Source organism: Amblyomma americanum, chromosome 2, assembly GCF_052857255.1.
Source record: "Amblyomma americanum isolate KBUSLIRL-KWMA chromosome 2, ASM5285725v1, whole genome shotgun sequence".
NCBI lineage: Eukaryota > Metazoa > Arthropoda > Arachnida > Ixodida > Ixodidae > Amblyomma > Amblyomma americanum.
The window spans coordinates 81,796,330-81,809,645 of NC_135498.1; the positions used below are offsets into that span (position 1 = coordinate 81,796,330).

Sequence of the window (13,316 nt, forward strand, 5' to 3'; positions counted from 1 at the left end):
CATACTAGTATAATCGAGAAAGCACACGTGAATGTGACACGAGCTCCTATCGCAAAATATTAACGCTCCGGAAATAGCCGTCATAAAAAATACATGCAAAAAACAAATGCCGCTATAATATCGATATACTTGAAGTAGAACACTAATACTCCTGGAGCACTTCATACGTCAAATACGCAGCAGAAAGTTTTCTAATAAACGATTAATATTCGCACTATTAATAACAGGGCAGAAAGTTCTCAGTTGCGTCAATAGGTTACGTCTTCAAATAAACGACGGACCCTCACGTATTCACTGGGACGCCATCCGTGTGGTCACCAGCGTAAAACGAGACGTCAGGCGGGACGGCCTCGCCAGCGGTATGCGTCACGGACAAAATGGATCGTTCTGGAGGAATGCGTCTGTCAGGCGCTCGCTGTATTCGTAGACGCGGCGGATCCTGTTAGTACCGGCGACGACTTGAGAGTCGGTGCTGTCGCAAGCGTTCCGCCAATCCTCGCACTCGATGTCGAACAGGGCAAGGCTCACATTGGCCCCGTAACGGCGCCTGACTTCGCACAACTGGGAGGGATGAGAAAGAAGAGGGTGTTAGTGGAAGAACTGTTTTGCGATCCTTGCGGTGGAGGCGAGAGGCGAAAACGCACGTGCACAACCTAACTATGCATTGATCATCAGCCCTGTTATGTCCAGTGCAAGGCAAGGGCACGCCACACTGACCTCCAATTGGCCCTGTCCTTCGATAGCTACGGGCCCCGTTATCTACTCTCATTCATCCAAATCGTCGCCCTCTGTTCGTTTTGTGTGTCTCTTGATATCCATTCCGTTGCCTTAGCGGTCCATTGGATATTTGCACTCCTAAATACCCACAACAGTGAGGTCTGCGCAGTCCCACCGGCAATAATAATAATAATATTAATAATAATGGGTTTTCGGGGAAAGGAAATGGCGCAGTATCTGTCTCATATATCGTTGGACACCTGAACCGCGCCGTAAGGGAAGGGATAAGGGAGGGAGTGAAAGAAGAAAGGAAGAAGGAGGTGCCGTAGTGGAGGGCTCCGGAATAATTTCGACCGCCTGGGGATCTTTAACGTGCGCTGACATCGCACAGCACACGGGCGCCTTAGCGTTTTTCCTCCATAAAATCGCAGCCGCCGCGGTCGGGTTCGAACCCGCGCCATCGGCCATACCATGCTGAATACGCCGGTTCTCGTCCCACCGGCCACGTGTGCATCTTTCCGTTGCCGGGAGGGGGCAGCCCTTACAAAAATGGTCCATAGACAGTTTATAGACTTCTTATAGACTCTATAACCTTCCTATAGATATTTTTTGTCTATTCATAGTCTATAGAATGTCTATAGAAAGTCTTTTAAAGTGTATGGCCATAAATCTATAGATTGTCTCTAGACTGTCTATAGGATTTGTATTGCCGATAGACCGTTCTTTTGAAATCGTCTGCAGAGGGTCTATAGACTTTTAATGACATAAGTCTATAAACAGTCTATAGACGGTCTAAAGAACTTTTTGTAAGAGGGGACAGCTTAGGATCAGGAACCGAACAATAAAACCTCTGAGCCACTATGGAGAGTAGCTACAGAAAAAAAAAGTTACCGCGCCGCATCAGCTTCGCAACAAGACTCTGATGATATACACCAGACACAAAATACAGAGAAGCGAAAAAACAATAAAAAATTGGAGCACAATTGAAACTGAGAAGATACGCGGATTAAGAGATATATGTGTTAGCACTCCACTTAAATATTGCTATCTGATAGAGATCGCATTTCTACGAAAACGATCGTGCTCGCGCATATGGTGACATGCAATTATGTTCTGCTGTTATGTTTGCTCTAGTCTCTTGTCTTCTGCTTGCGCTAAAGTTCTGTTCTTATTCTGTGCACGGCGTCCAATACTGCTGGGAAACTAAACTGCGATTTATTTTCTCGTCGGCAACTGGCAGCGACGGAGTTAGACGATGTATAATTAAGCACCTCACCTTCAGCGTAGCGGTGTAGATGACTTCGAAGACTGACAGGTATTCGGTAAAATTGGGCGGAACGGCGTATGCAGTCTCGTCTGCCATGATTGAGAAATTGAGGTACAACTTCATGGGGTCGTTGCAGTACTGGAAAAATTAAAATGTTAAAAACTCTAATAGACTGCGCCGAGAATGCACTGCTACCACAATGCTCAAGCTGTTTTATCTACAGGTAGTCTTCGTGGGGGCGACGGATTTGATGCCGCACATATAGATTGAATTGTTTTCTCTTCGCCGAGAGGGATTGCCCCTCACCAAAAAAATGTAGGCACATTATAGCTCGTCTACATTAGAACACAAGCCACTTTACCAAGACTACAGTTAGGGCTGTAGAAGAATTGTATCTGTCTCTCCTAGGAGGTTCGTTCCTTCAGCTGCACGTGAACTGTTCTAGTGTTCTATATGGCTGCTTGATATTTATTGCCTAGCAGATATACATCTAGGTACTCGCACGATACGACGTTGGGCTCTAGAAACTACAAATATGGACTTAAAAACCTGGTCTAATTGTATACCCTTTTGAAAACACAGACTACATAGCAGCAAGTAGCAGCAAGTGAGAGTCTGCGTCAAAGCCAGCAGTGACAAGTAGCGACATATGTACAGTCTTTATCAAAAGTATACAGCCCAAGGGGTCTGCTTCTCAGCCCTGCAGCGCGACTCCTCTTGATTAGTCAGGAACCTTAATCTCGCGAAGGCGGGAGGAACTTAAGTCCTCAACACTCCCAAGCTTAGAGCTGTCAAATGTGCTGAAGAGCTCCGCTACAGGGTTTGAAAGCAAACCCCTTGGGTTGTATATTTTTGGCAAAGACTATACACAGGTATACGATAAAACGTAGATATGCAGTTTCCTCACCGTTTCCGAGGTCCCAGGAGGTGTGCCGGCGTCCACACAGGTATCCCCGAACTGGGCGGTCGCTTGAGTGGAGGTCATGTAGACGCGCGTGCACAGAGTCAACGACATGGCCACCGACGGGTAGATGTTCCACGAGGTGCTGTTCTGCACCCAGTCCAGCGCCTGGAACTTACGAGCGACTGCTGTGAAAGCGACGAAGAGTGCGGCCATAAAATGCGCGCACGATGCTCACTCTTCCTCTAATCCTCTTCCAGTGCTCTGCAAATCTGTTGCTAATCCTCTTTTAGAGTTATACTAATTCTCTGCTCATCACGAAAATCATGATCAGCCTGACTACACCTTTTGCAGTGCAAAGACCTCTGCCATGTCTCTACAATCAACACTGTCCTTTGCCAGCTGCGTCCACCGTGTCCCCGCAGAATTCTTAATCTCATCCGCCCAACTAACTTTCTGTCGCCCCCAGCTACGCTTGCCTACTCTTGGAATCCACTCCGCTAACCCATAAGGACCAGCGGTTATCTTGCCTTCGCATCACATGCCCTGCCCAAGCCCATTTCCTCCTTTTGATTTCGACTAGGATGTCATTAACCTGCGTTTGTTCCCTCACCCACTTTGCCCGCTTCCGGTCTCTTAACGTTACACCTACCATTTTTCTTTCCATGGCTCGCTGCGTTGTCCTTAAGCTGAACCCTTTTCCTTAGCCTCCACGTTTCTGCCCCGTAGGTGAACATACTGGCAAGACACCGCTGTTGTATACTTCTCTCTTGAGGGGGTGGCCAGATCCTGTTCTGGTGAGCGAGTGAGTGCGCTGTCGGTTCTGGTCACCGAGATCAGGCCACACGTCAGGCCTGGTTATGCGGTTCCATCGACACGCGGAGTTTTGTTCAAACAATTTGGAGAATTGTGCCACCGGGATTCGAGCCCCGGTTTTTTGCATGTGAGGCGGACGCTCTACCTCTAAGCCATCGCTGCTAGGTAAAATAAACAAAACAAACCAATAAGAAAAAAAAATGAATATCCTTTGCTAAAGTTCATATATTAAATGTCCCCATTACTGAATGAACCGAAACTGTCGTCCATGGCTTCAAAGTAATGATGTGAATGTTTAAGGACTTCAAAAATATGTTCCAGATTGAAAACATTCACCGGGAAAAGAAAACACTGCGCAAATATCTTAGGAATGTAGTTAACTCGTTTACTCTCAAGTCAAAAGCATTACAGTGAATAACTTACCTTAAAGTGCTCTAGAACAGATTAATATAAAAAGCTGCCGCTGTGGCTCATTAGTTATGGTGTTCGGCTGCTAACTCCGAAAGACGTGGGTTCGATTGCGGCCGGGCGGTCGGATTTTTATGGAGGCGAAATGCTAGAGGCCCGTGTGGTGTACGATGTAAGTGCTCGTAAAAGAACCCCAGCTGTTCGAAATTATCCGGAGCCCTCCACTACAGCATCCCTCATAGCCTGAGTTCCTTCATGACGTTAAACCCCGTAAACCAAACCAGATTAAAATAAAGTGAAAACTAACCCTCTTCTAGAGTTAAACTGAAGTAATTTGCTTTCGACGTTAAGGCCATGGTTGTTCTGAGGGCGATATGTTATACCGGATGTACCAGGCAACAATATTTTTTTTAAAGGCAGAGTATTCTATAACTGAGTGCTGCTTTGAGTCACGTGGCGGAACCTCTGGTATTTTCTGCAAAGCTGTTTATTTAGGTGACACGGCTGATTACCTGACATCTTAAATATTGGCTTCTGGAAGAAGTGTCAGTGCTGCAGTTCTAGTTCGTGTTAAGAAAGAGCAGAGTGGAATGTTGACAACAATGGTATTTACGTCTACGTGGTTGCAACCGAGTTTCGCCACCGAAACTCTTTTGCGCTCGCCGTTACGGGCCACATCGGCCGCCCCACTTCCACAGTGTCGTCGTGACTGCCTCTCCTAATATCGCCGATGAGACAGCCATCGCGCTATCCATTATTTCTTCCCGCCCAAGCCCCAAAATAATTATCTGCGACCCCAAAACCCGAGTCAATAATTTTTCTAAAGGCCGAATCTCTCCCATCACACTATGGGCCCCACACCCTCCTCCCTCCAAGGGAACGAGGCACCCCCCTTCTATGGCCGAGGCATTACTATCCGTGCGGCGCACAGCCCCTCAGGTCAGGTCAGCGAGGGACCGGTTGACCGCCTATCCCGAAATTACCCAACGACCGACAGGTTCCTATCCCGAATGCACGATATCTCCTGGCGCCATCTCCAAACGCACGTCTTCCCAAATCCCACAGTTCCCTGCCATATCTAACCCACCGCCTACTCTCCCAACTGCAGATTTTGCAGTAGGCACGCACTACCAATCCCACACCATGTGGGCCTGTCCTATGACCCCTTTTCCCTTAATCACTGCCGAGGAGCAGTGGGAGACCGCGCTGCGTAGCTCAGAGCCGGACCCTCAGGCTCGGCTCGTGCAAGGAGCTGACTGGGTCCAAGGCACTTGTCTGTCCGACGGGGTGGACCTGTTTACATTACCAGTTTACACTACGTGCTTACATTACATGTTGGAAATGTAATAGCATCAGAAGCTGTTGATGCCTGCACCGGAAGTGAATTCATTAGAGTTTGGTGACGTCGCTTTCCTCCAGCCAATGGGAATTATCTGGCCTAGTGACCTCACTTTCCTTCAGCCAATCACCGAATGTTATGACCGACTTCCCGATGAGGCTTGTAATGGTATCGCGTTAAAAAATGCGCCACCCTTAATAGAAGTGCAGTCAACGTCAGCGCTGTAGCGACGGCAGCCCACACGTCACGGGTAGCGTTGCTCACTATGCTGACGGTGTTGTTGTTGTTGGTGCTATTCCGAGGCGACGCTGCGGTGATGACGCACTGCGGGTAGCCGCCGGTGAACTCGTCTTCCGTGAAGTGCGTCCAGGGGATGAGGCCTTCGACCGGAAACCGCCTGGGTAACAGTGGGCGAAAGGGCCACGAAGAACGCCAGATTTGTGACGGAGCGTCGTTGAAAGTCATCGGGCAACCACTTCTGTAGAGCGTAAACTTGGGATGATTAGTTTTCTAGGCAGTCTTAGGAAACTTAGCGCATAAGTGAATTAAGGGCGACCAATTGGACTGATGCAGAGGAAATCTGCGATATCATTTTCCATTCACTCGCCAGTCTATTCCAATTCTGATTCTGTGCCAATTCTTGTTCTAGTGTCTTTCGCTCACCAATCTATTCAGATTCTATTCTGATCCTACTCATTCCGCTTCTATTCGTAATCGCTCCAGTTATTAATTTTATCGCATCTTTCTTAGTTATTGGGACTTTTAGTATAATTCCATATGATAATCCAATGCAAGGTACTCGAACATTCAAGGTGATGACTCATGCATAGCATATAAGAATAATAGAAGCGGTTCCAACCGGCTTTTTGGCGGGAAAGTCGCAAAAAGAACATTGGACACTTATTGTAGACACTATAGTAGGCAATCTGAAGGCAACATTAATCTATAGTGCAGAAATATGAAGAATCTTGAGCACCTGTTTAAAGAACATGGAACACGGTGTGGGGCTGCACTTCATTAAACAAGGAAAATAAAGAATGCCTGCAAGCGAAATACAATCCTTACATTACACTGGAGCGACTCTCCAGCCACCAACTCAAGAACGGGGGCGGCTCTCTAAAAACACCCAACGACAGTTAACATTTTATGCGATAGCATAAGGAACCCGTTGAGGCATTTTGCATTGACTCGTGTCACACTCTGCGGAAGAAAGTAAACCTCACAGCAGAAGCGGGATTCGAACCCGCATTTGTGCGAACAGATGCGTTCTGCGGCCGGTGCTTCCGATCATTATGCCTTCGATGCTTTTTTATTCCCTTACTGCCTGGAAAGGCGTGGGAGTACAGTGAGATCAAAGTCAGACGGTTATTTCTAAAACTGCAGCCTTTTAGCTGGCAGCGAATATCTTAACTTTTTCAGTTGCGTTAAACTCAGACAGTGTCCTCCATCACATAATTGATTTTGCTGCAGCCAAACATCCCACGGGTTAACCGCCAGTTTCTCGCGCAGTGATCTGGATGTCGTTGTCTTCATCAACTTCCCCCATTCTCGACGCCTCCGCCAAAGCGCCCCACCGAGCTGCATGTCCTATATAGCAAACCAGTCTGGGAATTGTTTAGGCGTCCGGTAGTCTTTTGCCAGTACTGCTGTCTTCCGCGCATATAGAAAAATACAAATGTTTCACGACAAAAAAAAAAACATTGCTATAGTTATGCTTGAGTATTGACGCGAATAATCCAGCGAGTAGCAGACAGCGGTGCTCTGTTTGACCAGGAGGTCTGTCTACCGCGTCTCTCTACGTGCGGCCAGTACGGCTTGGTCGTGTTGCCACTCACGCTTACTCTACATGCCACGAGCACGTATGTGTGCGGCCGTGCATGGTTGCTCAGGAATTACCGCGTCCGCCATGCAAAACTCGCCATGCCCCACTAGTTGCTCGGCTATATACACTATACAGATGAGCACACAAAGCCACCACATGGCTAATCCGAGCACTCGTAGTCAGATGCGGCAAAGAGCTGCTGTTCCGAGCCGATTTCGCGATGTTGCCGGTGAACGCGGGTGCTGAGGGCATCAAAGACAGCATCAAGAATGTCACCAAAAAAGTGAATGAAACCTTGTACACTCACTGAAGGTGTTGGCTGACGTTTCCGAGGAATAGCGCCTCGTTGGCCGGCCAGATCCGGACTCCCAGGATTATGAAGCCGCCACTGGGTGCGCGAGCACTGGGATGGGTGCCGTTCAAATCCCGCTGTCTGTCTCTCAGCACCTGCATACGGGAGTGCAGTTGTGGTCTTTAACGAGGACAACATCACAGCGACTTTTCGCTTCCGGTGAGTACAAGTGATTTGGATGCCTGCCATTTCGCATAAACCAGTTGTGATCTGCGTATCTGCATAGCTGAAGATCACTGACGGACGACAAAGCAGTCATATCTCAGAAAGTTTGGCTGCGAAAATTTGTGACCTTACAAAAGAAACTGTTCATTTGCATAATAGAAATTCATTATTCCGACTGGTAGAAAAAATTACAACAAACCTGATTACCTTACATGTGTTGGCAAAGCGAAAGCATCAAAAGCTGTTGATGCCATTACCGAAAGTGGCGCCGCTGGCAGCATCGAGACGAGACTTCCCGATAGACGATGGGAATTATCCGCTCAGGTGGTGTCTCTTCCATCCAGCCAATGGACGAATCATGGCCCACATTCTTTGGCAAAATTTTGAATGTTGAAAGATTGAAAGGTACTGCTACGGAAATATTGATGGTAAAAGTTCATTCTTCCGATGTGTAGCACAATCTTTCTTTTAAAGTTTTTTCATCACTCGCAATGAGCAGTCAAGACTGCCGTAGAAAACCAATAGGGAACGCTTTTGGCGATAGCAAAAATCGTAATAGTAAAAAAGTCAAAGCCTGCCTGCCGGCGAGAGATCTGCGGATATATTGATTGCTACAGTGAAAACTTACAATATCTTAAAAAAATGCGTTCACAGACTCTTTGCCGCTCAAAAAAGCGTTTGTTAGGAACATTTGTCCAGAATTGTTTATGAGTGACGACATTTTCTCCATGAGGATTTTAATACTATAGCATTAATTATGTCCCAGCGATAACGTAACGTGACTCTTATTCACTTACGACAATCGTGCATCGAACATTCATACCTCTTTGACTCAACTCGAACAATCGAAGTACAAAGGATTCGGCGGCGCGGCTAGAAAACTGCCAAGTAGGAACAGGGCTCGGAGTTGCACGTTTCCAGGAAGAAGTCATGAACAAACGCTTCCCGCTGTCGGTATGCCTCGCGCTTTGCCAGTACAGACCGCTTAGCCATTAGCAGTGACGTATACTTAAGCAGCGGATGTGGTCACCCATCGGATGACCAAAAAATCTCTGAGAGCGGGCACTACTATGAACCGAAAGCAATGATTAAGACTCTAATGGGAGCATCCAGTGTGTCACTAGCGTTGCTAATGTCATTTAACTGAAAAAAAAGCCTGCTGACCGACTATTATGTTGCAAATCTGGGCTAGGTTGCGACGTTAGCTTTCCCGCTTATGTCACTCGTTACGCCATCGCAGGTGAACGAGAAAAAGCTCAGAAGTACAGGTCGTCCAATCTTAGGGTGAACATGCGAGCACATGTCCGCGCTCTTCGAAACGCCAGTTCGTCTAGTGCATAGAACCAAAGTGACAAGTGATGAGGGAACTAGAGGGGATGGTTTCTAGGGTCCTAGTTTACTTCGATGCACGCCCGCGTCTGACGCACTGGCGCTTTAGAGATCGCATCTGCGCTCTCGTGTGTTCACACTAAGACTGGTCGGCGCTAACCTTTCCTAACTCAAGCCGGGCACTCCGAACCGTTTATTCAATGAACAGACGTGTTAAGGTTTTAAGCTGGGCGAGTTAATATGTCACGCTTTTATAAACGACGTAAATGATAACCGATGTGAAAAGAATAAAGAGGAAACTTATAAACGTAGCAAGTCAGTGCACACCTGTGCTGAAGTGGTGCGGCTGTCTCATTATTCCGGTCATGTGCATGGTTCCACTCAGTAAATAAATTCAAATAATAAAGTTTTATGAAGAAAAGGAAATGCTCACTAGTTGTCTCGCTCACGGCAGACATTTGAACGACGTCCTGAAGGAAGTAATGGAGGAAGGAGCGCAAAAGATGGAGAGAGTATGAGTGGGGAGGTAGCTCTCGATTTTAGAGCTTGGTTTTTTTACCGCGCAATGACGCCACACAGCACAGAGGTGTTTTTGAATTTCCCTCAGACTGAAATGCGGCCGCCAAAGCCTTCATTCAAACTCCCGATCTCGCGCTCAGCTAACGAGCGCCATAACTACTAAGCCACTTCGGAGGGTGAGAAGCATATATTTAGAGCGACTTGATTTACAACACCTGCGCTGTTTCTATTTTAGGTCATCAATTAGTCGATATCAGTTGTTTTTGTTATAGTGCCGGATCAATCATCTGATCACACCACTTCGGGTACATCAAACCTTCTTGCTGAGTTAACCAATTTATATATAAAAAATTCTATGGCGATTACACATTCTGGGTAATGCGCGTGGTGAGTGCCAGCTAGCTCCCTGTAGCACTTTTGCGAACAATTATTTATCTATTTGTGCTATCAATCATTTATCATTACTCTTGCATGGGACTAACGCCAAGTTCATCCGCGCCTGGAGACTACGGGACTGGCTGCAACACGAAAGCGCTCCCCGCCTGGCGCCCTCTATGTCCTGGCTGACTAACTGCTCCTCGGCGTGCGAGGAGCAGTCGACTTACGCTCAGCTTACGCTACGCGCCCTCCTCTCCTCCCCGCACTTTCTGCGCTCTGTCGGGCACATGGGCGGACGCTTGATGCTGACTGCACCGGCTACTACGCATAAACCGGGAAACTTCGCTTCAGGAGGTAGCACTCGAGGAGTGCCGTGGCCGTACCTACCCTGAGCAGGTTGAACACCGCACTGACTTCGTTTTGGATGGACCGATTTTGCCACGGCTTGACTTCCAGGTCGAGGACAGCGTGGTGGAATATGTTCATCGACCAGTAGCTCTGCAGCTTGTTCCGCCCCGACGAACCCCTCAAGTGCGCCATCACGTCGGCGATTCTTCTGCAGGAACGGTAAACCGCATGGGAAGCACAGAGGTCACTGGCCATGACGATAACCAATTACAAGACTGCACGTATAACAATGAAAAAGAAAATGGCTTCACTAAGCAGGAAACCCGGAATGGATAAAGACGCACGCTTATAAAAAGCTACCTCTATCCACAGGTTCTTTCCGCACACGCAGTAATGGGAATAACTCCGTACGGGGTTGAAAGTCTGCGGAATTACGGCTGCTTTCAGCATGTTTTTTTCCCGAGTTGTTTCCATATGATTTCCACCTGATGTACGTGTATCACAACTTTATTGTATAATGTCGGTAGTTTCTATGTAGATTCTACATGCTTTCAGTGAGACAAACTACCAACTTACCCATTCCATTGCCAATTCCACGTTACCCATGCATTAAGCATCCAGAATTGCAGGAATAGTCCCGCAAGTTACTTCAACGGGGTGCAAGGAAGAACTTCTAACGTTCCGACAAACAGGCTTGACAGACTAGCCATTTGCTTTGCTCTGCGAAAGGACAGCAGTCCGTACAGTCATTTGGATGGAGGTAAATGCGAAGAGGTAAATCTGCTCATTGCTTAATGCACTCAGAGTTCATTAAAATGCCCACAAGCCATCTCACAACGTGTGAAAAGTGCGGGACCGACTACGGTCCCGACTTGACGTCTGAACTACCAGACCGCTTTTAAATTAGTTGAAGCATATGCCAAATTTATAACTTGACCGTCAGCGAGGATGTTTAGGTCGGATCTATTTTTCGCCGCAAGCGCGTGGAGGAGCAGAAATCTTACCCATGCGGGAAGCTGATGGCGAAGCTTGTGTTGGGGAAGCGAGGGACCATGGCGAGCATCTTCTGGACGTCTGCATGGCTGTCGTCCAGCAAGGTGTCCTGTCCTGCCCGGGTGTACAGCGGAATGAAGGCGAAGTCGCACGCCCCTGCCAGGTCTATCGCGCTGTAGTCCTGCTGGAAGGTGCCGAATACGCACCACACCTGTCTCCTCCCCATGGGTCCTGGCGCCAGTGTCGCTACAAGCGGTAAGGGGAAAGCAAGCAGCCGTGGTCAGATGTGGTTCCTTGCGATGCCTGGTGGTTTTGAGCCTTAGAGCTCTAACTGCTTGCATTGGCAGGCAAGGTAGTGTCAACCATTGCTGAATACAGCACTGCGTCCGCCTGCCCTGCTCCTGTCTGTGCACCTTGTCTCACCACATTGTGTAAAACGTCGCGCATGGTGCAATGCGTGACACCCTCAGATAGTTTCCGTCGCCATTTACGCCATAAGCTACGTCAATGCTCTTCCCGTGTAATCTATTCTTTTACGTCCTCCTATAATCCACGAATAATCTGTCCATCGGGTTGCTTTCTGCCGATTAACTTCCTTTACCTGTGTAAAACCCGAATCGTCACAAATTTGTTCAATGCCTCTTCCGACTAGAAACTGAAAGATCCCACACTGAACAAGGATATCGTCATCGTTACCTTGTTTTGCATGCAGGAGCGGAAAGATTGCTAAAGAGTAAGCGCATAGAGCGAGTTGTTGCACTTAAATCCGGAGAATCAAGTATTACTCTCAGAAAATGAAGTGCTTTCACTAAAATTATAAAGCGCTTTTAGACACATTACACTCTTCTGAACATAGAACATATGTGCATTGACGCAAAGTACAAGGCTTGGCTTACTTGTAGTGGTGGTGCTCGTAGTAGTAGTTGTAGTAGTGGTTGTGGTTGTCGTGGTGGTAGTTGTTGTCGTAGTGGTAGTGGTTGTGGTAGTCGTAGTGGTGGTGGTAGTTGTGGTCGTAGTTGTAGTAGTTGTGGTAGTCGTAGTGGTTGTGGTAGTTGTGGTGGTTGTGGTAGTTGTGGTGGTGGTGGTAGTTGTGGTGGTGGTAGTTGTGGTTGTAGTTGTGGTGGTGGTAGTTGTGGTCGTAGTTGTGGTGGTGGTAGTTGTGGTCGTAGTTGTAGTGGTAGTTGTGGTGGTGGTAGTTGTGGTTGTAGTTGTAGTGGTAGTTGTGGTGGTTGTGGTAGTTGTGGTTGTTGTGGTGGTGGTAGTTGTGGTCGTAGTTGTGGTAGTTGTGGTGGTGGTAGTTGTGGTTGTAGTTGTAGTGGTAGTTGTGGTGGTGGTAGTTGTGGTTGTAGTTGTAGTGGTAGTTGTGGTGGTTGTGGTAGTTGTAGTGGTTGTGGTGGTGGTAGTTGTGGTCGTAGTTGTAGTTGTAGTGGTAGTTGTGGTGGTGGTAGTTGTGGTTGTAGTTGTAGTGGTAGTTGTGGTGGTTGTGGTAGTTGTAGTGGTTGTGGTAGTTGGCGTCGTTGTAGGCATGGTAGGCTCCCGAGGAACTGCGAGTGCAAACAGACAGTGCTTCAGACGCAATGATAAATGAGGCCAGGCTCACTGTGCGGCCAGATGCCGAATACTCAGCTATCTCGACGCCAAAGTCCTCCCTGGCTCATACGCGTATCGCACCATAGAGACACAGTGCTAAATAAATATTTATACAGGCGCATGTTGAAGTGTGAAAAGTATATTCGGGTCAGGCAAGGAAGTCACCAAAGTGAACAGCTCATTACGTACGTGGATAAGAGCGTACTCTTTCGCACTATTGAGTACATTCCCACTGTCAACGGCATTTGCAGTCTCCGTGGCCGATGCCCGGTGCTAAACAATGAGGTCGAGCGGATATTGTGTTCATTTTGAAACTCTCGATTGAAGCTCTCTTGTGGCATTACTAAAGTACTGAGTTGTTATGGGGTTATA

At 47.6% G+C, this 13,316-nt stretch overlaps 1 protein-coding gene across 1 annotated transcript; it reads right to left on the minus strand.

Annotated features, from left to right (window-relative positions):
• Nucleotides 1–2,968: 2,968 nt before the first annotated feature.
• Nucleotides 2,969–13,028, minus strand: LOC144119824 (uncharacterized). Its single transcript, XM_077652354.1, has 7 exons — nucleotides 13,015–13,028; nucleotides 12,251–12,898; nucleotides 11,366–11,600; nucleotides 10,401–10,569; nucleotides 7,578–7,717; nucleotides 5,713–5,845; nucleotides 2,969–3,059 (listed from the first exon to the last, which is right to left on the minus strand). The coding sequence occupies exons 1-6, from the start codon at nucleotides 13,026–13,028 to the stop codon at nucleotides 5,741–5,743; spliced, it is 1,311 nt and encodes a 436-aa protein (XP_077508480.1). The 3' UTR covers nucleotides 2,969–3,059; nucleotides 5,713–5,740.
• Between the last annotated feature and the right edge of the window lie 288 nt (nucleotides 13,029–13,316).

Coding starts and splice junctions, on each gene's coding strand:
- LOC144119824 (XM_077652354.1), bottom strand. Junction 10,570..11,365: donor GCCATCAGCTTCCCGCATGG/GTAAGATTTCTG, acceptor CCGTTCCTGCAG/AAGAATCGCCGACGTGATGG. Junction 7,718..10,400: donor CGGTGTTCAACCTGCTCAGG/GTAGGTACGGCC, acceptor TCCCGTATGCAG/GTGCTGAGAGACAGACAGCG.